The sequence below is a fragment of the Stegastes partitus genome, unplaced genomic scaffold (assembly GCF_000690725.1).
Source record: "Stegastes partitus isolate 25-593 unplaced genomic scaffold, Stegastes_partitus-1.0.2 Scaffold1400, whole genome shotgun sequence".
NCBI classification, from domain to species: domain Eukaryota; kingdom Metazoa; phylum Chordata; class Actinopteri; family Pomacentridae; genus Stegastes; species Stegastes partitus.
The window spans coordinates 150,857-174,367 of NW_007579131.1; the positions used below are offsets into that span (position 1 = coordinate 150,857).

At 43.3% G+C, this 23,511-nt stretch overlaps 2 protein-coding genes across 3 annotated transcripts; both read left to right on the forward strand.

Moving 5' to 3' along the window:
* Positions 1-912: 912 nt before the first annotated feature.
* LOC103370289 (SLAIN motif-containing protein-like) lies at positions 913-11,767 on the forward strand. Its single transcript, XM_008299295.1, has 9 exons — positions 913-1,136; positions 1,545-2,203; positions 5,468-5,604; positions 6,336-6,464; positions 8,009-8,149; positions 8,712-9,041; positions 9,182-9,325; positions 10,289-10,586; positions 10,741-11,767. Exons 2-9 carry the CDS (start codon positions 1,554-1,556, stop codon positions 10,793-10,795), a joined length of 1,884 nt encoding a protein of 627 aa, XP_008297517.1. The 5' UTR covers positions 913-1,136; positions 1,545-1,553; the 3' UTR covers positions 10,796-11,767.
* A 470-nt stretch (positions 11,768-12,237) lies between these two features.
* On the forward strand, positions 12,238-18,797 carry znf711 (zinc finger protein 711). Of its 2 annotated transcripts, none has more exons than XM_008299296.1 (8): positions 12,238-12,342; positions 13,428-13,510; positions 13,617-13,718; positions 14,100-14,960; positions 15,052-15,198; positions 15,328-15,507; positions 15,662-15,796; positions 15,946-18,797. In XM_008299296.1, the coding sequence occupies exons 3-8, from the start codon at positions 13,640-13,642 to the stop codon at positions 17,124-17,126; spliced, it is 2,583 nt and encodes an 860-aa protein (XP_008297518.1). In that variant the 5' UTR covers positions 12,238-12,342; positions 13,428-13,510; positions 13,617-13,639; the 3' UTR covers positions 17,127-18,797. The 2 variants fall into 2 exon arrangements, with proteins under 2 accessions (XP_008297518.1, XP_008297519.1); XM_008299297.1 differs by having other exon boundaries at positions 13,631-13,718.
* The last annotated feature ends 4,714 nt before the right edge of the window (positions 18,798-23,511 follow it).

A 23,511-nucleotide genomic window follows, 5' to 3' on the forward strand; every position in this document is an offset into this window, starting at 1 on the left:
GGAGCTTTTCTTCTCCACTATCACCAGTATATTTTCTAACACATAATCCTTGGATTTTCCATTTTTAACTTTGTAGGGTCTCAACCTTAAGATATAAATCAGTCAGGTACTTTGTTAAAGTAGAATGAGTAGTGGTAAAATGGGACACCTGGCAAATTGGGACAGTTAAGCTTTGGAATTAGTGTCTTTTAAGACAATACATAACATATCCCAGGACTGCAAGGTGGATGGGTGGTTAGCACTGTCGCCTCACAGCTAGAAGATCCCTGGTTCCCATCCCAGGTACTATCCCTGGGATCTTTCTGCGTGGAGTTTGCATGTTGTGTGGGTTCTCTCCGGGCGCTGGTATTTACAATAAAATAGTATACTGAAAAAGTACAGAATGCAATAAAATGGGGTAGGGTTAAAAAAGTTCAGAAAGGTGCAATGTGAAAATAGAACTACTAATAATACGCATAGAAGGAAGTAGAACTAAATTCAATTTCCCTTCTGGGATGAATAAAGTATTTTTCATTTCATTTTCATTCATTCAACTAATAATAACGAGCATATAAGCAAATAGAACTCATGATAATGAGCACATTTACAAATACTGGGAGCAAAGCTGTCACTAAACTTGTTAGGTAGAACTCTACTTTCACTTTTCTGCTGGAAAGCACCTGTCGTTTTAAATGTGTTATATAAATAAGGTTGACTTGTCTACTAACACAGTAGTGTGACGGGCCTCTTTGTAAACAGCGACACCAGGTGGCTACTATTGATATTACATAAAACAATGTCATTGCAGTACCACGTCCCGCCGTATGGAGGCGCTAAATAACAGGAAAAGCCGCAGGGGGGAGGGGCGAGCGCCGCTGCGGGTCCGTTGACTGAGCTAACTAAACTCCATCATCAAGCTAGTTAGCAGCGCGACGTGCTGAACGCTGTCGGTGATGCGCTGGCAACGAGCGAACATGGACTAGCTCACGGAGAGTTATTTCTCCTGTTTTGACAATCACTATCGAGCCGAGGACCTTCCCTGGTGGTCGTAATTGGCTCCTTCATTCATGGTTCACGGGGGAGTTTGAGCTCCGAGTGGCGGGCAAGCTCAGTCATCAGCTCGCTGGGACAACTGGGACAACACGGCTCAATCACCGGTACGATGTGTTGTGTTGGTAGCATGCTAGCCGGAGCTAACGTTAACCAGAGGGATCAAATACACATCTGTAACTAGATACAGCTGCAGGTTTTCAGCGTTGGTGGCAGATGTTCTGGCGTACAGCATCACCCTGTAGCTGTTCTGTAATTGCAGCTGCAGAGTTAACACAAAAAGTGGTCGGTGCCATGTAAATAAAAGCTAACTGAGACGAGTTGTGTTGTTGATACTTCGTGTGCTGAAAGCTTTGCATTTGACTGAAGCACTGAGATGCTAACGTCTGTGTTTGGGTTATTTATACTGTACTGAGCTGCTGCCAAGCATGTGACCCCTCAACAACCTACATGCAGCTTGATTTCGTCGCTGCTCTATCATGTAATCATGTTAATGTAACTCTTTGTGTCTACAGAGTAGCGGCATGGTGGTCCCGGACAGTGCCAGCGTGGTCACTCAGCCCGACAATGGCAGCCCCACTGGCCTCACGGAGAGCTCCGAGCCCGGGTGCGAGGAGGCAGTGGAGGGGGGTCAAGACCTGGCAGGGGTGGAGCTGGAGGAGGTCCGAAAGCTGCAGGAGCTTGTTCGCAGGCTGGAGGTCCAGAATGAGACCCTGCGCAACAGAGGAGGCAAGACTATCATCCACAGAGCCAACAGCAACCTCACAGCCGCTGTGAATATCAACGAGAGGCTGACCTGTGAAGAGGTGACCAACTCCTGCCTCAGGTTGGAGCCCAGCGGCGAGCTGGGCAGCACAGACTTTAAGCTGTCACCGCCTCAGGACAGCAGCAGCGGCGAGGAGATGTCCCCTTTGCCCGTGGCCAGCAGGCTGGAGGAAGAGGACGAAGAAGAGGAGGATCGGGGTCCGTGTGGGGGCTTTCTGGCTTTGACCTGCAGAAACGGAGCAGGACAGTCTCAGGGGCAGAGCCAGACGCCAGAGAGCCCCTCTCAGGACAGTTATGAGTCAGAGACACTTGCAGAGAGCGACTCAGGGGTGGACCAAACTGCGCTGGATGAGGTGGATGTCCTAGATTTGGAGGATGAGTGTGCAGAAGTAGAGGACGAGGACAGTTGGTACGTCTTATATCTGCACTGCTTGTCGCTGGTCTCGAGTTATGCTTTGATTCCACTTGTCCAACATACATTTCTGTCACTACCCATGCTGCTAAACACTTGAAGATGAGGCAGGGATAACAAATTATACTGATAGAAGCACATAGGAGTTACCTTGAGGGGAAGTTGGGCTCCGGCGGTGCAGGTTACAAGGAGGTCACATTTGAAGTTTTCTGCTACGTCTGCCTTTCTGTAGGTAAAGAAGCCCCTTCAGCCAGATGAGTCATTTGTGCCTTTTCATCTTAACCTTAAAGTGTGCTACTCCCCCACAGGGTAGTGACTATGTAGCATTTGTTATTCGGATTTAAAATTAGCTTTGCAGTAACACAGGAAATGCATTTAATTTCTTATGCCACACACACAAGGTATCTCATCTTGAAATTTTAATCCTCTGCTTGACAATGGCATTTTGAACGCCTGCTCCGATGGCTGTCTGTAGCTAGGAGAGGAAGTTATACAATGTTAGTGATTGAGAAAAGAGACAAAAAAAATGCTGGAGTGATGAGGAAGCTGTAAAAGAAAGGGGAATCTAATCAAATATTATGTAAAGCACTTTCTCTTAGACTTCATTCTGTGTTCTCAGGCCGAGGTAAACAACAGGTGCATGGCCTGCCCACTACCTGTTTGACAGGTTAATGTGAACACAAAGGAGGAGCTCTTTATGGCTGCTGGAAGTGAAGCGTGATTAAATATGCTGAGAAAAACTGGTACAGAAAATGATTACACATAACCTTACACAGATCTGCATTTGCTAAGCTTCTTTACACAATGTACTAAAGACCAAAAAGGCAGTTTTCACATGAATTTCACCCTTATTGCAGGTAAAGTTGAAGCTTAGAAAAACTATATTTTGAAACTAGATCAACTTTCCACCAGTTAAATTGGCTAAATGTACTTACCCAAAAGGAGCAACACCAGGGGTTAATAATCCGTGTTCATTTTTTGCCAGAGATCAGTCTAGACATGGTTGTTTGTGCCGTATCGTCTAAAACAGGTACCATATTGTGCTCCTGACGGCTACTTTAGCAGCTGAGCCACGGAGCTTAACAGCCAGACCATTCATGACTTATTTTCAGTTTCACATCATTAGCCATACCATATGTGCTTTGTGAGGTTATCATAGCCAAAAACATCGAGTAATCCTAACAGCAACATAATCTGATCTGCTCTGGGCTGGATGCTGCCGCGTGGCTAAACTGCTTTAGGTGGGATTGCACAGCATGTGATCTGAGGGGCCCCCCTCCCTGTGTGACCAGACTGCAGCAGGGACTGAAACACAGGCAGCAAGATTTTTATCACTATGGGTTTTTGATTGTATAAGAGAGTAATTAGGCTTTTAATAGCACAGGTTTAAAGAGTAGATAAAGAAAGCAGTGTTCTTGCGCTGGAATCCAACTTCATTAGATCAAACAGGCAATGTTTCAACTCTGCTAGAGCTATTTAGTATTGATGTTTGAGTGTCCGTCGTGCTTTAATGTTGTGGTCGGAAACTCTTAAGCTCAGTAAAATGGTATCTTGAGTACATTAGCTTCCACACATGGGCCTTAACTTCAAACCTCCCAACTTGTGCTGCTCACATGGTGGCGGTGGAGCAGAATAATCCTGAATTTGCAGTTGACTTGTTTGTGTCAATGAGGCACATATGGCACTGTGACGCTGCTGAGAAGAAAAAAATTATGACGTAGCACATAATTATAGCATGACTGTGTGGTTAACTCGACCCCTTACGATGTTGGTTTAGTCAATGTAATTTGGTGTATTTTTATGATTTGGCAGTAATGAATCAGAAATACTTTATTGATCCCTGAGGAGAAATTGCTGACGTTACAGTTGCTCCCATTCAAAATCTTAGAAATATAAACAGTACAAAAAATATAGAAATAAAGATAAGTATAAGTATACAGCATAATAAACAGTGTGTTATTGCACAAAGATACATAGATATTACACATTATTAAGAGTTCAACTGAAGGACAGTTGCAGACTTGTCTCTTCCATGAATACCAATAGCAGCGTATGAGTCTGTGACCAAAACTGCGGTGTCAACGGATGAAATGCAAGCACCGTTATTCTGCATCAAACACAGGGTTTGTGTATGAACGAAGTAGCTCCCTCCCTCCCCACACTGAGAAGCTGTGCTCTCTGGCAGGATGTGTGACCTGAATATTGCTCTCCGTATTGTTTCCTCATTCCAGTGGGAAATGGGCCCTTTTGTGTTTGCCCAATGGGAAGATGATTTGTAGTTGATTGGTCCAGAACCAGTCAGTCCGGGCCTTTTGTGCGTTCAACTCAAAGGATCTGCCCATGTGATCGCCGGTTCAAAGCTTGTGGTGACTTAATGGCTGTTTGCTCTCACTGGGGCAACGTCGGGCACATTGCGGAGGAAGCATCACTAACTGCGGCTGCGTATGAACCCACCTTGGCTGGCACATTTGTCCTTAAGGGATGTTGCTGAAATTTTTTTTTTCCTCACAGCGGAATGTGATACAAACAGATCGCAGGAATGAAAGTCACCATATTTTAAGTATCATCTATTCATATCCCCAGTAAGCCACTAAATCTTAGATGATCTCTTAATTTTATCTGTCTGTCGTTACGAGTGTACAAACCATTTTTGCACGCAAGAAGCCTGTGCACCTTCTTCTAGGTGTAGTCTCAGTGTGACCTGACGTTACATAACATAGACTAGGATGAGCCTGATTTACCAAGTGGAGTAGATTAATGTGGATTTGAATTGAACGAGGTTTAAGCAAAGACATTCAAAGATGCACTACTTGCCTAAGGTGTGTGATCACTTACTGTTTAGTCTGATTACGTCATTCTTCTCCAACAAAAGGCCCAGGTTGGGTGTTGGATGAGTGATCTTTGCTGATGCACAATGTCCTTTTGCCAGAAAACCACCAGTGATTGTGTGTTAATTCTGCCCGTCGTCAGTCATAACTATATCACGTACCTTCTGAAAAACGTTCCCACGTCAAATAGCTTGCACAGTATTTTTAAGTACATAACTTGCACACCAGCTGTTCACACTAATCTCTAGCTTGTTCCTATTTAAAATTTCTGCTTGGCACTTACTGGCAAACACTTCTGACAAGCATGTTTAATAAGAAGCAGATTAGGCTTACTTCCTCAGCCTTTGCAGCCTTTTCCATACTTCAGGTTTTCATCCCTTTCATTTCCCTGGTATAACAGTATATTTTCCTCTTGTGTGCTTCTTTCCTGCAGGTTATATGTGTCTCCTAAAAAGCAAGTAGCAGAACAAGGCCCAGATTCTCCGTTAAAGTGGTGTCGGCAGGTTCTTGATCAGCGCAGCCCAGAGACAGAAATGGCTTGTCGGACCCTGATCAATCGCTTGGACCAGAGTAGGTGTTAAATGAACATACACATGCATTTTTCCATTAACTCTTTATTATTCTGCATTGCAAACTTGAAATAAGAAGGCTTTCCTGATAAATGAGATTCTGTATCTGAAGGTCTATGACTCATACCACTGCCTTTAGAGATTCTTAGCCGAAACCCAAGTTCAGACACCGATTTCAGGACATTTACTGCTCCATGCTCTGGCTGTCTTATTTACCGTTCACCTCTGCTGTGCATGTGCACAGATCTGCGACTTGTGAAGTTGTACGACAAAGCCTGAGTGCTGGCAGTGAATGTTTGCGTCTGTACGTGCGGACAGAAGTTTGCATCTGATCCTACAGACCCTATTCATTATTTATCCTGCGTGCAGTTCCTACTTCCTGCACAGTGCAGAACCTGAACAACAAAGCTATTCACACCAGGGCTGAATGACTACATGCAGTCATTGGTTAGATTGGATTACCTTCACCCCTGGGACAGCGCTCGTTTTTTTTTTAAACGCTGTCACCGGGCCATGAAACTACCTGCTGGCAAAAAGCATATTTCAGTGGAACCACAGAAGCAAACAGGGGCTGCAGTAAAAACATACCTCAATCGTGACAGCTTGTTCACAAAACCCTCGACTGAAATGATTTACAACTAGCCACCATAACACTTAACATCACATTCGTGTTGGGAATGGTGTTCGTTTTTCTCTGGTAATATCTGATCCCTCCTGTCCTGTCCCCTGCAGCGTCTCGATGGAGGAACATGTACAGCAGCCCATCAGAGGCAGGCTCAGCAGGCTCGACAGGCTCAGGCCTGATCTCTCCTGGGTACCACAAATCAACTAACAAATCCCTACTAACCTGTGGCAGCTCAGGTATGGCATGACATTAACACACTGTGCTCCTCATTCTCTGCTCCACACAACAGTGGCAATAACGTCAGTTATTGTAAAAGTGTAGGTCAGTTGATATGTGTTTGCTCTAATGCATCAGCAGTGTGTCCTCGGTGGTAAATTTTAATGACTACTGTTGCACTTTTGCATGTTTTACCCACTTTACTGTGTACGTATACTGTATGTAACTACAAACCATTTCCCAAACTTTCCATAAATGTTCTAGATTTATTTTTTGCTCCTGTCTGGCCACCATTCATTTTATGACCTGATGTCACAGATGAATAAGCAAGTGTGGATTGCCTAAAAAGGTAAAGGTGTCAGTTTGAATTTATTGCTTTATAAAGGTCGCTGTTCGTCAACCTACGCATGTCTGTATCACAAAAACAGACCTTTGCCCTAGGTTTGGCCAATGATCATTTAGGTAAATAAAAAACAAACAAATATGGTATTCATTGCGATGATCTATCTCAATGTTCTTATCTTTGATTTGATCAGTATGCTGTATTGAAATGAATGGACCCCAGTGTGAGTCAGCATATAGTACACTCGTGTGCTTTGGAAGATGGTCAGTAGTTGTGTAAAGTATATGCAATTTGTACTTCAGGGGATAAAGCACTGGTATATGGAGCGTGTTTGGCAATGCTACCCTGTGTGAAACACACTGTAAAACCTCGGATCTTGACTTTGCGGTGGCAGTTGTTAACAGTCACTTTGTTATTTCTCACATTGTCTCACAATATCTGATACTGTGCAAAGACCAACAATGCTGATGCTGTTGTGAAATCCCTGTTAATAACAAATCTTTGCATGAACTTGTAAACGCTTGGCTTGTGGGTGGTGATCCTATCTAATCCCAAATATTTTACATAACCAAATGCCGTCGGATGATGATGTCGTTTCCCGTTTGTCTCAGTTCAAGTGTGAGGCCTGTGTCAGACAGAGACATGGCCGGCAGGGAAGCTTCAGCCACAGCTTTCCCGGGCATCAAAAGCAGACAGGCCTTTTTCTAGACTAATGCAGCTGATCTGAGTTGTAGTGAAGTCAGGGTGGAGAAACGGGTTATTTTAAACTTGCCAAGGTCAGACTTTAAATTCTTAAATATTGATGAATTCACTGTGATACCTTAAATTTCACTTCCACCTGACGAATATGAAATCAAAAGTTGTCCAGTTTGCTGTGCTTGTTTTGTGGTGTGACAGAGGCCCTTTTATCACAACGCTTTCCTTCACAACCAATTTCTGTTTTTAATTTGGGATTACACTGATAGCTACTCATCATCCTGTAATGTGATTGTATTGTGTCAGGTATAAGCCTGCGACCGGTTTGCTCCTCAGGAATATCAATGAAAAGGATTTGGAAATTACAAATTGAAATATGTACATAAATTTGTAAGTGATTATGAAGGTGTAGTGCCATCGAAGAGCGCTGCATCTATTACTGGTCATTGCGAAGAGGTGGAAATAACTTAAAAACTACGGCTAATATTGCCATTTATTAACAGGTATCCCCACATGTGTTTACAGGTGTTACAAGCATGCACTCAGCCCTAAGCTCGCAGTCCTCCATAGACAGTGAGCTCAGCACATCAGATGACTCCATCTCTATGGGCTACAAGCTGCAGGACCTCACGGATGTCCAGATCATGGCTCGCCTACAGGAAGAGAGTGAGTAGAGGGATCACATGTAAATAGGATTGCATTGAAGTCATGGCCTTTGTAGACCGCAAAGACCAAACCAAACGTTGTGAAATGACACACGGAATTCTTATTTGCATCACCAGTTGTTCCAAGCGCTGCCCCTTTCACCTGGCAACCTTGACAGCAGCAAAGACACATTCATAACATCTGTATTATGAGCTGTTTGACTGAGTTGAAACCAGTTCTTGCATTTAAAGACACAATTCTCAGCACTGTTTCATTTGGAGAGTGCTCGATATTTTGGAAATATCCCAATGAATCAAGGCATAGGTTGGGTAAAGAAGGCTGCATTTCTTGACTGCACTTGAAGGAGCTTTTTAAATGAAACATTCTTGTTGCACCACTTTAAAGCATCTGGTTTTCAGATGCAGTCTATAAAGCATGTGGGCCCTGAACTGAGAGCGAACTAGAATTTAAACTTGCATAGTTCGACTGTGGCTAAAATTTTCTTACACGCCATTAAGTCAGATAATTTGACTTTGTTTTAAGCTCTGCATTTTTTGCTTTGTTTTAACAATTTTGGTGACAGGTCTGAGGCAGGATTACGCTTCCAGCTCAGCGTCTGCATCACGCCGCAGCTCCACAGCATCTCTGCAGTCCCTGCGCCGGGGCGGAACATACAGCGACCAGGAATTTGACAGTTACAGCCTGGAGGACGAAGAGGATGAGTTCTCGTCCATGCCCCAGCGACGACACCGCTTCACCCCTTCGCCGTTAGGCTCACCCCGGTGCCTCTCTCCCTCCACCTCCAACCACGGTCAGGAATACAGCAGCCGACTCGGGGCTCCACGCACAAGAACACCCAGACGGTCTCTCCAGGGCCCCAGTGCAGAGCTGCTCAAATTTGCCAAGAGTGAGGGTAAGCTCAAACCAGTAGTAATTCTGCATTTTTACCCAGCATCCAGAAGATCACCACGACGATCACAGAGATTCTTCTGCCAAACTTGTGATGATTCATATACTGCTGTTGTTAAATGCATTGTGTGTGTGTGGTTCCAGAGGAGTTGAGGCACAGCATGCCTAATCTGGCCCCCCGCACCAGCCTACGTTCCCTGGAAGCTGTCAGAAACAGCCGCAGCATGGAGGCTAACCTCCAGAGCTCTGGCAACCGCATGTCTCACCTGACACACTCCCCCTCCACAGGTAACCCTGCCCTCCTCACCTGATCCCCACCTCTCCTCTGATATAACAGCACCTGCATTTCCTTGCATAAAGCCCCATTTAGTGCCACTTTAATCCTACCACCTGACCTCTTCTTAACCTCTGCATGACCACAGGTATGTTTTGACCAGTGTTCAGGAGGATTTTACTCTGAAAAATGTAACCGCCAGCGGCTCTATGGAACAGGTTTTATTTTATTTTTTTTTTAATGAATAGGTTTTCTCATCTAATGCACGCATGCAGGTGGCACAATACCAATGGATTCATACTATAACAAAGAAACAGGGCGGTTTTAAATTCTTTTCAGCATCATTAGGGCAGAACATTGTTTGAATATAATAAAAGAAACTACACAATTGTTCAGAATGGTACCATGAGCAACAATACTACATGCCAACAGATGTTGTGTGCTCTCATGACTTTTATCCCATAGAACAAAAGCAAACTGTAGACAATAATATATAGATTAACAAATACAACTTGTATATTTTTAAAGGACATTGACTTGAAAAATCTAATGTTGCTCTGTTAAATGAAAATGGATGTATTGAGCTAAGGTGGACAATGACAAAGAAGTCACCATCTGTAACCAGCTTATACTACAGCTAGGTCAGAGTTGATTACATTTACACAGAGTATCTCAGTTGTGTCCTCCTTCTTCCCTGACCACTCATCTTCCCTGACATTTCCCAGCTAATGTACAGGTAATCCTCTTTTCACTCACCTGCTACATGATTATTCTACAACTCCGGCGTTGTCCTTGGCATTTCAGTACTGCTACTCATAAGCTTGTCTGCAACTCCTATATACCACAAATGGATTTCAACCACAGTGCATTTATATTTTTGTATATAATAATGCCATTCATTTGAGTTCCCAACATATCTATTAGAAGCAATTTGGGTCAGGGTCCTGTTATACCACTGTGCCTTTCCTCCACTCAAGGTATGGCTTGTAGTCGGCTGCGTGGCAACGGTCAGTCTCCTCTCTCCCTGCGGACTCCAGTTAAAGCCGTCGCTCCTGTAGGCTCCATGGCAGCTGGTCGTCAGCCTTCCAGAGGTCTGCCTGTCATCCAAGGGCCACCTGCAGGAGCGGGCCGCAGGGTCCAGTCGCCGGGTTCTGCTAACGGAGGAGCCTACGTACCCGGAAGGGCCTCAGCTGGGGGAGGAAGGCCTGTAGTGGGGCGGGGTCAGGCTGTGCCATCAGCCTCCACGAGAAGTAAACTTTCACACCCTCCCAGAAGGTGAGCGCTCAAAATAGAAACTGTTAAGACGTGGGGCAATGATGAAGAACATGTCCTTTCATTGAGAGTACATATTTCTATCCCATTCAGTTCATTACAGTTTGATATTTGGCCTCTTGTGTAAATTGAGTTTAACTTGGTATTTTATTCACAGGTCTTTGGGAATGACTAAAATCTCAGACGAATCCTGGAAAGACGGCTGTTACTGAGTTTTGCCGGCGATGAAGGATGTTCACTGCTGCAACCGTCACCTGACTTCTCCGTGTTACCTCTCAATACAAAGGAACGACACCCACTGTGTCCACAAATGTGTTACACAACCTCTCGGTCCCCCATTTCAGACTAGAGCGCTGGGCTGCACTGGATTTGTAGTTAATCTCTTTCCCTCGCATGAAACATTGTCAACCCACACAAAGAGAGGATGTGTAGGCAGACGAGAAGACACACACGCACACTCCACTTGTTATATGGACCAACTCGGAGCTTCCAGAAGATTCGTTTGTGTCAATTTTACTTATTTTTCTATGGTAATTGTGAGAAACTGCTGGAATATTAAGGGGTTGTATTACTGTACTGTTGATGTAATTGATATGAAGACAATTTAAATGAAGATATTGCTGGTTTGTTCATTTTTCTGTGTGAATTACTACTAGATGAAGGTGCTGACTGTTGCATGCTTGGTTTTGTTGTTTTCCCTTTGCCCAACAGCCTTTTCATCATTATCTAACTGCAATATGACAGATTTTCCATGTGTTCCGCAACGATCTGTGCGAATTTATGAATGTTCGAGTGGTTCATAGTGAAATTACCTTTAGATTTGTGCTGTAGTTGTGTTTTGCTATTTGCTTACACAGCAATGCAACTCCTGTAAACCACACTGCCCTTATGAATCATATAAAAAGAAGAAATATGGTTTGTGCCAAGGTGCATTACAGCTGCAACTCTTTAATTCCAGAAGTAATCTTGTGTCAATAAAGGTACTGTTACAGTACTGAGTTTTCCAGGCATTTTTACTGCATATCTAGAGGTGGATTTGAACGTTTGGAAACCACTGTAAGACAGAAAAAAAATTATGCACAAAGGCCTTGTGCCTTAGTCAGCTATGCACCCTCATGAAGAGTGCCTCTGAAAATTAGGAGCTGTAATGAAAATGAATAATAAAGTCTACCCTGAAACTGTAATTGTATTTGTGGTTATTTTTAATCCATGCATGCAAAGTCCGAGTGTATTTGCGTTAAAGGCTAATTAGTTACACTATGCAGCACAAGCAGTTCCGTCATCAGATCCCGGATATTTCCTGGGTGTGCGACCAACCACTTGTCAAAAGAGTGCTACCCACCCCTTGTGACAAAATGGCCTACAGGCCTCGTCTGCGCATACAAAGTCTGAGCACACAGTGTGCAAGCACATATATTTTTTTTTAATTGCTACTGTGATAATGTTTGGATTTTGTGTCTTTGAACCTGGCGTAAATATGTCCCCATTAAGAGAATGGCTGTGTTAATGTAACTCTGCTCTCTTATGCATGACGCAAATAGTAAGGGATCAGCGGTAAACGAGGCCACGCATTGTCTGCCCCCCGCCCTCCCTCTGCTCGTCAGGAAGCAAGCTGATTGGCCGAGGCCTAGCAAAGAGCGCCCGGGGATCCAAAACTGCAGGCCGCACTTAGCTTACCGTCAAAAATAAACCAAAACAATAACAGACAAATCTGAGAAGGGGGCGAAACGCCGGTAGAGTCAGAAGACGACGATATCAGGTAAAATTATTTTGAATCGATCAAAAAGGCACACGGAATAAGACGCAAGGGCCCAGTCGGACGTAGCGGGCCTCTTTCAGCCTTTTGGAAAAACAACATGGAAGATAATGCGGCACGAGCTGCTCCACCTAGCTTAGCAGGCTAGCTAGCCAAACGGACGGCCGTCGTCGTGCCAGATGAAGCGACGCGCCAAAAAAAAAAATCATGAAGCATCTTAGTTTGTTGCTTGTGCTAATGGCTTTGATCATATAGTGACGTTGTGTGTAATTGGTGCTTACATCGCCGCATTTTAACGGTTATCATGTCCCTTGTGTTAGCCTTTATGCTAAAACAAAATGGCGCTCGGAGATTCAGCCCTAGCTTGCTTGCTAGTTAGCTCCGGTGGGTGGAGGGCGGTAGCCGCCTTAGTATGCATTGCATAATTGCCGTACTTTAATTTGGCGGCCAGAAACTCTGAGCAGTGTGTTTTTGTGCAAAGACCCTATAATATTAGACGCTAGAAACGATTAGTGTGAGCACAGTGTTCGTCTTTATCCCAGAAAGACATATCCGTGAAAACCAAACACCCATAACGTCACCACAGACCATTGCAGATATGACATATTTGCCTTATTTTGAATCGTCATGTGACGACAATGCATTTCCTCCCACATAACAAGCAGGACTCGTCCTCCAAGAGCTATCGGAGCCGCTGCCTGCGAGCCAGCCCTCAGTACACTGAGCGGAACAGTCCTTTGTCTCAGCTGGGCTCCAGCCATCAGGCTGTACCAGCTCCAGGTGTATAGCTATATGTCCTCAGGTTGATACTGCATGTAGTACTCCTCATAGGCAATGGATGGAGCCAGTGGTCAACAACACAACTGTCCGCCTCCTCCTCAGTGGCAGGAAAAAGACGTTTTCTACCTCCTGTATTTAAGTCGTACAGAGGTAGATTTTCTGTGGTGACACCAGCGCCCAGATTATGAACTCAACCCCATCTAGACAATTTTTAAAATATTTGCACAACACAAAGATTAACCCATTGCATATGCTTTGTTTTTCTAATCCTATATATGTATGCATATCATTTGTTCTTTCCTCTTTAGAGTGATTGATCACCTTGATGGAAGGAGACACCTCAAATATCCTGTTCGTTTTATTGTAAAGGTTTTTGTCATCAAATGTGAAGGTATGTTTTAAATTCTAGCCATCATAGTTTTGCTTTCTTTTTCACTTTCATGTTTAGTAATTCATACAAATAATGTGAATAATGTAGTGTGTGCTGTCATTTTCAGTCTTTTTTTTACAGAGTAAAGACATGGATCAAGGAGGAGGAGTGTTGGAGCTACACACTCAGGAGCTGAAGATGCCCCATGCTATGATCATGCAAGATTTTGGTAGGTGCTTAAGCAGTACAAGGTAACGAACATGTGTGTCATTTCACAATGCAACTTCTAATTGACAAAACAAGTGTAAATACAGCTAATGGCAAAAGCTGTAAAAACTAATACCTGTCATTTGTAAAAGCACGATTTTTAGACTTTGAGTTATTGGCTTGAATCAGTTGTGCCAGCACAGTTGACGGTGAAAATGCCATTTAGGTAAATCACCTCGCTAAATAATTCACTCAAAGAAACATTACATGGTCACTGTGACATTTTCACTGCGTAGTAATAACAAAAAGATGACCCACCTACACCAACGTAACTAAAGTTGTAGCTTTAACTGTCATTTTGAAACTCTTTTTCATGTAATCCTTTTGTGTCTTATATTCACAGTTGCAGGCATGGGGGGTCTGGCTCACATCGATGGGGAGCACATTGTGGTGTCGGTGCCTGAGGGCATGCTTCTTTCTGATGTGATGACGGACGAGGGCATCCTCCTGGAGCATGGACTTGAGGTGGAAGGCTTGGAGACTCAAGTGGTTCAAGGCCTCGAGACAGAGGTGGTTGAAGGACTGGAGACCGAAGTAGTGGAGAGCTTACATGCAGACGTAGAGGGCTTGGAGGCAGAAGTAGTCGAAGGGCTACAGACACAGGTCGTAGAGTTGGAGGCTCAGGTTGTTGAGGGCCTAGAGGGTGAGGTGGAGGTGGAGGGCCTTGAGGCACAAGTAGTCGAGGGCCTGGAAACTGAGGTAGATGTAGAGGGCCTGGAAGCTCATGTTGTTGAAGGTCTTGAGGAGGAGGTGGAAGTGGAGGGCTTAGAAGCTGAGGTTGTTGAAGGCCTGGAGGTAGATGTGGAAAGTCTGCAGTCTCAAGGCGTAGAGGCACATGAAATAACCAGTGAGGACATGGTGCCTTCAGAACACAGCGTGATCATGCCTGAAAATATTCTGGGGACAGAGGTTGCAATAGAGGAAGCTCTAGACGCCCATCACCACCATGTCCTAACCTCAGACCTCATCCAGGACTCAAACCACCACCACGATGACATGCCAGACCAGGTGTTTGTGGCAGAGTTATTGTCTGAGCACCAGGACAACACACTGGACCACGAGCTTGTGTCAGAAGGGTTGATGGTGACGGAGGCAAATTCTGAGACCATAATCCATGAACAGCTGCCAACTGAGGCTGTTCCCCTGCAGACTGATGAGGACGATGATGCAAGAAGCAGCTCTGAAGATTACCTCATGATTTCCTGTAAGACTACTTGCTGTATAAACAACTGAAATTATTAAACATTCCTTTTCTAAATCTTTTTACATAACCAGTGGTGTTTGTTTTGTTGAAGTGGATGAGGTGGGAGAGAAGTTGGACATAGGAGACACTCCTCTTGAGATCAGTACGGAGGTAATGGAAGACAAGGAATCCAAAGAAGAGGACGGCTCTGAGGTCATCAAAGTCTACATCTTTAAAGCTGAAGCAGATGATGATTTAGGCAAGTGGCCTCTTCCTCTGTGTGCTTTGAAACACATAATTTTTTCCGACATAAAAAATTATCCCTAGACCTGTCCCTGTGAAAATTACTGTGGGTCATGGCAGTGACAAATTGTGTTTCTTTTTCCAGGTGGAACAGAGGTAATCACAGAAGATGACTACCAGAATGGCCACCCTGATCTGGAAGCAGCATCATCGGGCAGGCTGGGAGTTGGCCGTGACAAGATGGTCTACATGGCAGTCAAGAACCACCCAAAAGAAGAAGAGGATGATGAGGATGACAGCGATGATGATGACGACGATGACATTGGTATGTTCCAATTGAGATACACAGTATGTTTAAAATGTAACCATAGGGTCAAGCGAACTTTCTTTCTAAAATGCTTTTTGTAGATTTCAGAATGAAAGTGAGATAAAACAGTGTCTATCCTTTTGTAATATAAACTGTGACAATGTCTGTGCAGGTAACACCATTGATCAGGTGAAGAATGGAGCTGCTACACCTTTTCTGCAAATCCGCGAGGGCTTGGGAACAAATCGTGCCCTCAAACCCAAAGCTAAGAAAAAGAAGAAAGGAGAAACACGGCAATGTCAGACTGGTATGATCAGCATATACTACTGATGGGGCATGAGATGATGACGCGAGTGTTTGTGTTTCATTTCCAGAAACACTGATGATTTGATCAGTTTTACATATAAGGACAGTTGATCATAATTTCCATGCTATTTCTTTCTAATTTTCTTGCAGCTGTTATCATTGGACCAGATGGAATGCCTTTGACTGTCTACCCTTGCCACATCTGTGGAAAGAAGTTTCGGTCACGGGGCTTCCTCAAATGCCATATGAAGAACCACCCGGACCATCTGCTTAAGAAGAAGTACCAGTGTACAGACTGCGACTTTACCACCAACAAGAAGGTCAGTTTCCACAACCACTTGGAGAGTCACAAGCTTTTGAGCCACAACAGTGAGCGATCTCCAGAATATACTGAGTACACACGGCGCTACCACGAGTCCAGCCCCCTGGGTTCGGACAAACTCATCGTCAAGGACCGGGAGCCCAAACTGCATCACTGCAAGTACTGCGATTATGAGACAGCTGAACAGGGTCTGCTCAACCGTCACCTCCTGGCCGTGCACAGTAAGAACTTTGCACATGTCTGTGTCGAGTGCGCCAAAGGCTTTCGTCACCCGTCAGAGCTGAAGAAACACATGCGGACCCACACAGGCGAGAAGCCCTACCACTGCCCGCACTGCGAGTTTCGCTGTGCAGATCAGTCCAACCTAAAGACTCACATCAAGAGCAAGCATGGTGCAGATCTGCCTTTTAAGTGCAGCCACTGTCCCCAAGCTTATGCTGATGCACGGGAACTCCAGCGTCATATAGAGATGGTGCAAGGCCACAAGACCCACCAGTGCCCGCACTGTGAGCACAAGAGCACCAACTCCAGTGATCTGAAGCGTCACATTATCTCAGTTCACACTAAGGACTTTCCCCATCAGTGTGATGTATGTGAGAAAGGCTTTCACAGGCCCTCAGAGTTGAAGAAGCACGCGGAGACGCACAAGGGCAACAAGGTGCACCAGTGCCGGCATTGTAACTTCAATGCTCCCGACACTTTCACCCTGAGTCGCCATATCCTGTCCTTGCATACAAAGGACCTCCCTTTTAAGTGCAAGCGATGCCGGCGAGGCTTCAGGCAGCCTGCTGAGCTGAAGAAGCACATGAAGACACACAGTGGTAGAAAGGTTTATCAGTGCCAGTATTGTGAGTATAACAGTACGGACGCTTCTGGCTTCAAACGCCACGTCATCTCAATTCACACCAAGGACTACCCCCACCGCTGCGACTACTGCACCAAGGGCTTTAGGAGGCCTTCAGAGAAGAGCCAGCACATAGCCAGGCATCACAAAGACATGTTGATGTAATGTCATCGCACACACACAAACACACTCCTCTTTTCCGAGTAAATCTGTGTCACACACCCAGAGGTAATTTTAGTGTATTAACAAAGAAATGACGGATGCAGGCAGTTGATAAAGGCAACAACATTATATTTGCTGTTCTGTGTTCTGTGTTGTATTGCGTATACACCTCCTCCCCCAGGAGTAATGCAAGAACACATTTTAGATGGGGGTGAAGTCTACAAAAGACCGTGTGCACACTGAGTGGGACAGCTGTAAATTGTCTTTTGTTGCAGAAAATCACATATGAACATATATTCAGGGTTTCAAATGTCTATATTTTTATACCCACTCAGCTGAAATGCTGCAAGATGATGACTGTGTCTTGTAAAACAGGCGGTGCTTTCTGAACGTCATGCTAGTTCTTCAGATGATGTGGAACGAGTACAGAAGAAGTTTGCCTCCATTGTACCAACTAGTATCTTCCTTATTAACCAGCTTTTACCCTGACATTTGTTTTCAATGCCATGTGGTCTTTAATGGACAGGGCCATCTATGTTCAAAATGGGTTTTCATTGATGTTGACAAACAATGCATCTTGAAAAGATATTTCATTAAACCTAACAGCTGAACTTTCATCATTTTGGATTTTCCTCCCAAGCCTAAACACTTGGAGTTCCATTAAATTATCATGTATAAATAATATAGACTATATTCTGTTAAATATGTCTTAAAAGTTGAATCAGAAATTTTCTGGTCTGGTCAACATTGTCTAGCACAGAGAAGAGTGCAGTTGGTTTATTAGAATATCCCTTTAGTGTACACATTTCTGACACAGAAATCCACGATTACATCTGCTATGATGGTGCAGATAATTGACCGGTGTATTATTATTACATGAACTTGACAGATGGTTGGCTTCACGTTTAATAACCCCTGAAGTGGTTATATCCGACTGCCACTGTAAGTTGCATATGTGTGATGTTACCTGACACAGATGTACTCTCAGCTAACCGTTTGATTGCAATCATGCCTTACATCTGTTGGTCTTTATCCCTTAAGCACTGATGAACACAGCTAATCAGAAAATAAGTGATTTTTAACTCTCAAACATGCTGTATCAATGCCATTCTCTCAGAGATTATGTGTTTGAGTCAGTAGAAAGCACTTTAATCATTTTTTTTTCTTTTTTTGTATTTTAATGACATGTATGGGATTTTATTGTCTAGGAATATATCTGTGCATTCCTAGATAATAAACACATACAGAGCTTTGTGAGTGGGTAAAGGTGAAGATTCTTTTGAGTGTTATCTCTAGCAAGTGGGCACGATCCATTACTGCATCACAACTGAATTGTCATTGACAGCGGTGGGTGAAACCAGTTATTGTTTTGTTCTATGGATAAGTGATTGGGTTTTGTGTTTTGTTTGTGCTCACTAACAAGTTTCCCAGACACTAGTCCTCCAGTCCCAAATAACCCAACCCAATCCCAGACATGGGATTATTTCCTTGAAGTCAGTGGTCATCATATTGGCATTAGTCTTTAAAGTATGCACATATGCTGTCTCCATGAAATTAATTGTGGTATATATTAAAAATCCCTGCATTTCGTGTACCTTAGTCTATATTTTCTTTCAGTCTGATTGTGGATAAACTACTGGTGGGGAAGAACCAAAATAAACAATTATCTTTTTACTCTTTTTTTGTACTTTCTGTCCCAATAAGAAGAAAAGGCCCATTTAGAAATGTTCTCACCCTTTAACACATACAGATGCACATATAGAGCTAAATAGATTTGGCTTTAGCAAATCTGTATCGGGTTAAAGTGACATCAGCTGTGGGTTTTTATTTCAGATAATCCTTTGAAGTTAATAGGAACAAGCAGAATATAGATAAAACTGTGCCATACATTTGTATTTCGATCATAAGGTTTATAGGCCAGTTTGATACAGAGTACATTCAGGACCAAACATAGTTTGGACTAATTTGATTAATTTGTTGTTTATAATAATTAATATGAATATGATTTACCCAAATCTCACATGAGCACGTCTGTAACTTTTTAACACCTAACAACTACCTTTAGTTGAGGCAGCCTCCTCATCAGTTTTGGGTTCATAGTGACCCCTCAAGTACCGTTTCAACATTTGCAATGATTGTGGAACTTGAGGCAACCCTTGATAAATGATGAAATATGCCCGTAAGTCTCACTAAATCTGCGGTTCTGAAGCTGGTTACTAAAAGGGGATTAAAAGTTTGCTTGAGTCTCAGTGCATCGATACACGTACAGTATCTGTGCATTGATGTCGGGTTTAGTGTGTCAGAAGGCAGAGCTTTATCTCACATTCGCTATCTTTTCCTCTTTAGCTCTGAAATACAGAAACAGTAAAGCCTTCCAAAGTTCAGCACTTTCAGTTTAACTCATTTTGAGCTTGCAGATAAATTTTTGATTTTTTTTTCAGCTGCAATGATGCAATCTTGCAGCATTAAGAGCATCTCCAACTCAGCAAGTAGATTCTGTGGGTACTGTACAAGCTGAGGTGCTTCAAAGGGAGTCGGAGCCTCATTGGCTTTGGAAAGAAAAAAAAAGCTCAGACAGCAGTGAGGGGAAAGTTATCGGACACAGTTGCACAGTTCTCAACCCTGCGGTGAATCTGAATTAGTTTTCCCCAGCAAGTTAGAGGCCACATTCAGTGAGTTTTATCTGATTGTAGGAAATCAGCACACTTCATTGCATCTGCTTATCGGGCTGATTGATGTCGGCATCATGTGTGGGTCACAATACAAGTTTAATTTGCATTGAACTGAAAAGAAGCTAATGGGCTGAGAAGCAGTTTGATTGTATCACCGATCGACTACTATTATTACAAGTGTCTAGATGTTAGAAAGACTAAATGGTCTCTTTTCACAGCAGCCGTCTTATCTTGTCACAACAAAGACCCTGAAAGCGAAGCAGCTACATGAAATTCAGCCATCATTTCTGTCATTATTTACATTTTTGATTTTCCTGTTTCTGTTTCATCAAAAACACTTTTTTGAAAAGGCATGTTATATTTACATCACATGTACCTCCAGAGCTGTCAGCATTGAACTACTGCACACTGACTCAACCACAAACTTAATTAAATGCACAACATTTACACAGAGATTGACATGTTGCCTGTTTAAATAGTAAATCTAAAAGTGTTGTGAGGATGCCACAAGTAGCTCAATTAATACGCAGACAGAACAAATTGCCATCTTGACGGTGTTTAGCGCGGCCTCCTTTTTTCCTTTTCAAACAGCAGCTGTTCTCTTAGGTACACTTGCATACATTTTTTCAGGTTACTTGTCCGGTAGTTTGATGATGCAACTTGGAGAAATAGCCACAGTTCTTCTGTGGTCTTACTGTGTCTCGGTGTCTTTTGCGTCTTCATGTAATCTCAGACTGACTCCGTGGGGTGGAGATCGGGGCCCTCAGGGGGTCACGCCATCTGTTGCAGGACTCCTCACAGAAAATACTTTGTATGACTTTATGACTTAAACCGATCCTGATGGTATTATATGATAGATCTAAAAATCGAAAGCCTCAAAACCTTTTGAACACTGCCAATAGTGTGATGTGAACACTTTACAGCAGCGGTCAATTACAAACGGTTTAAATAAATACATTTAATTCCATTTTTAGAACTTAAACTTCAACCAGTAGTTGCTTCAGATTCAGTGAATTTCTTTAATTTGCTTCAAATTCAGACCACAGACTTCAGAACTGAGAGAAGAGAAAGATCGATGGGAGATGCTTATGAATGTTGGACCACATTTGTCAAAGTCGAATACATGATATATTTTATAGAGAAGATCTGATTTGTTTGGGTAAGGCATCAGAGAAGGAGGAAACAAATGGGCCGATTAAAATATTTGGGTGTAATCGCTGAAAGAGATGGAAGGCGGTGACTGAGTCAGGAAGAAAGTGGAGTAAAGTGATTCAATTAAAAAGTCTGCAGAAGTAACGGGGGTGTGTGGGCTGCGGGTTAAATGTCCACTTTTAATTTCATTAGTGTGTTGTGCATTTGTTGGGTGTCAACCCTAACTGTTTATTCAATAGTCTCATTATTAAATAAACAACTGCATCTCCGGCCTCCGCTGAAGCTCTCAGAGGGTTTAACTTGTTGTAACACACTCTGTAAAACCTCGCTGAGATGTGTCTCAGATGTGTCCTGTCCTCTCAGTTGGATGTCACCTGTCATGAAAGATGTATGATGTCTGATACTGAGGGAAATGAGGCTGTGCAGGTGGGTTCACATGGGCGCCGCCAGCGCCTCAGAAAATAGATGCAACAGCCTGTTCATTTTTTGTTGATCCCACTAAACAGCTCATAAATCACTCACTGATGCCGCTGTCGGTGGAAAACCGCTGAGGTTGCGGAGATCAATATGCAGACATATCTATAAAATCCTACCTAAGTAACTGTGCTTTTGTCACTGTCGCATTATGCATTATATCAACTCAGTATGAGGAGCATGTGCGGTTGTTTTTCTCCAAATTCATGCTGTTTTTTTTCCCCCCCCAAGCATCAGCTGTAAGCACATTTTTCCATTTTCCTCTCTGAGTATGCTGAAGCGCTATCTCTCGCTCCCATGGGTTACAAGCCTCTTCTCTGCTTGTTTTGAATCAGCAGAGCATCAAACGCACACACACACACACACACACAGTGCACCTAACAGCCTCAGAAGGCCATCACAGTGATGAGAATTGACAGACGTGTACAGATAATCCAGCCGTTGCAGAAGGTCAAACTAATTTATTTGATGTAGTCATTTTGTCCATATTTCCCAGGATCAATGGGCTGTGGTGTGGATGCGATTAGAATAATGAAACCAACCAGTAGAAATTCAGGGTCACATGCTGATGTGCAGTGAGTTAAAAGGTGAAGATTCATACAGAAATGGTGCAATTTTAGTAACTTAATCATTTTCAGTCACTGGCAGGGGTTAATTTGTTTGCAGCGCTTCCAAATATGTGAATATGGTTCTGCATGGGAGCACATTGTTTGGGATATTTGGTTTTGGACTCTGCAGGATTCTGGCGTTACACAGCATATTGCTCTTGCATATTTCAGTAAAGATGAACAGCAAATGTCTGTGTCATCGACTCATAACGCTGGCAGACCGTGCTGCCACATTACCTCCAGATCCTGTGGTGGCCCACATAACCAGAGTCTTCCAATCCAGATTGTCAGCGACAAGGCTGCGGCGCTGAAAGCCAGCTGGAGACTGCGGGGCCCTCGGGGAAATCAGTGCCAGATTGCTTGGAGACGGGCAAAATTGGCCCGCTGATTAGTCAGTGAAAGGTGGTTGAGTACACATGACTGAAATAGAAAAGAGAGGGAACGATAGCTTAAACAGCAGGCAGCCTGTTGACTGGGTTGACTCACCCATGTTATCTACAGGTGTGTTTAAAACTTAATGTGAAAATGGTGTGTGAACGTTAGAAAGTGGATCTTGATTTTCAGATTTCAATTATTATGCAAACTTCTATTATGTATTTTAGGTAAGATCCCAAGAAAAAACTGGTAGAGTTGACATTGTTTAAAAAAAATTTAAAAAAAGAAAAGATATCACCATTTTTAGCAATGAAATGAACTGAAGCTCTTTAAATTCAGTATTTTGTCACTGCTTTCATAAAATGACAAGTGGAGTTTTCACACATAAAAATACCTTTTGAACAATAATGATTTATGTCAGATACATTTACACAATAAAATTTCAATTAGGACCGTGTCCATTGCTACAAATGCAAAAAAATTAAATCTCTGTAGTTCTAACTCCTTTCTGTGCTTCAAAGTCACACGTTTACAAGTTTTTTTCAATCCCATCCTACCTTAAAATGGTCCAGATGTAACTATGTACTCTTGTCTGCTCTAAAATGCCCAAACCTGTGGAGCACCCATCTGTCTCACCATCCAGCACTCCCACTCGCTGCAGCTTAAGCACACCAGCTCACCTACGACTCTGCTTCAACACTGTAAAAGTATTCTATGCTACACAACAGCAAGTTGTAATGTTAGTCATTTAGCCGTATGTTTAAACCAGAAATCGAATCTGGAGATGAATAATGATACAGTAGGCCCCGTACTGCAAGTTCATTCATTCATTCATTCATTCATTCATTCAGAAGCGGAGCGGTTTGTAATTACAGTTTTCAGTTGACCTACAAGTGTTATTTAGTCCTTGGTGTCAGATGTTTCAGGTGTGTACAGCACAGAGTTGACCTGCCGGCCTTTTCCATACAATAAGCAGCGACGAGTAGAATAAGTTTCCTAAGTAATGAGTTTTAGAGCAGAGTGGTGGAGGAGGCAGAGGTGTGTCTGCAGATGACATCACCAAACCACACGAGAAAACGACCTCAATTATCCAATTTCTACCGAACA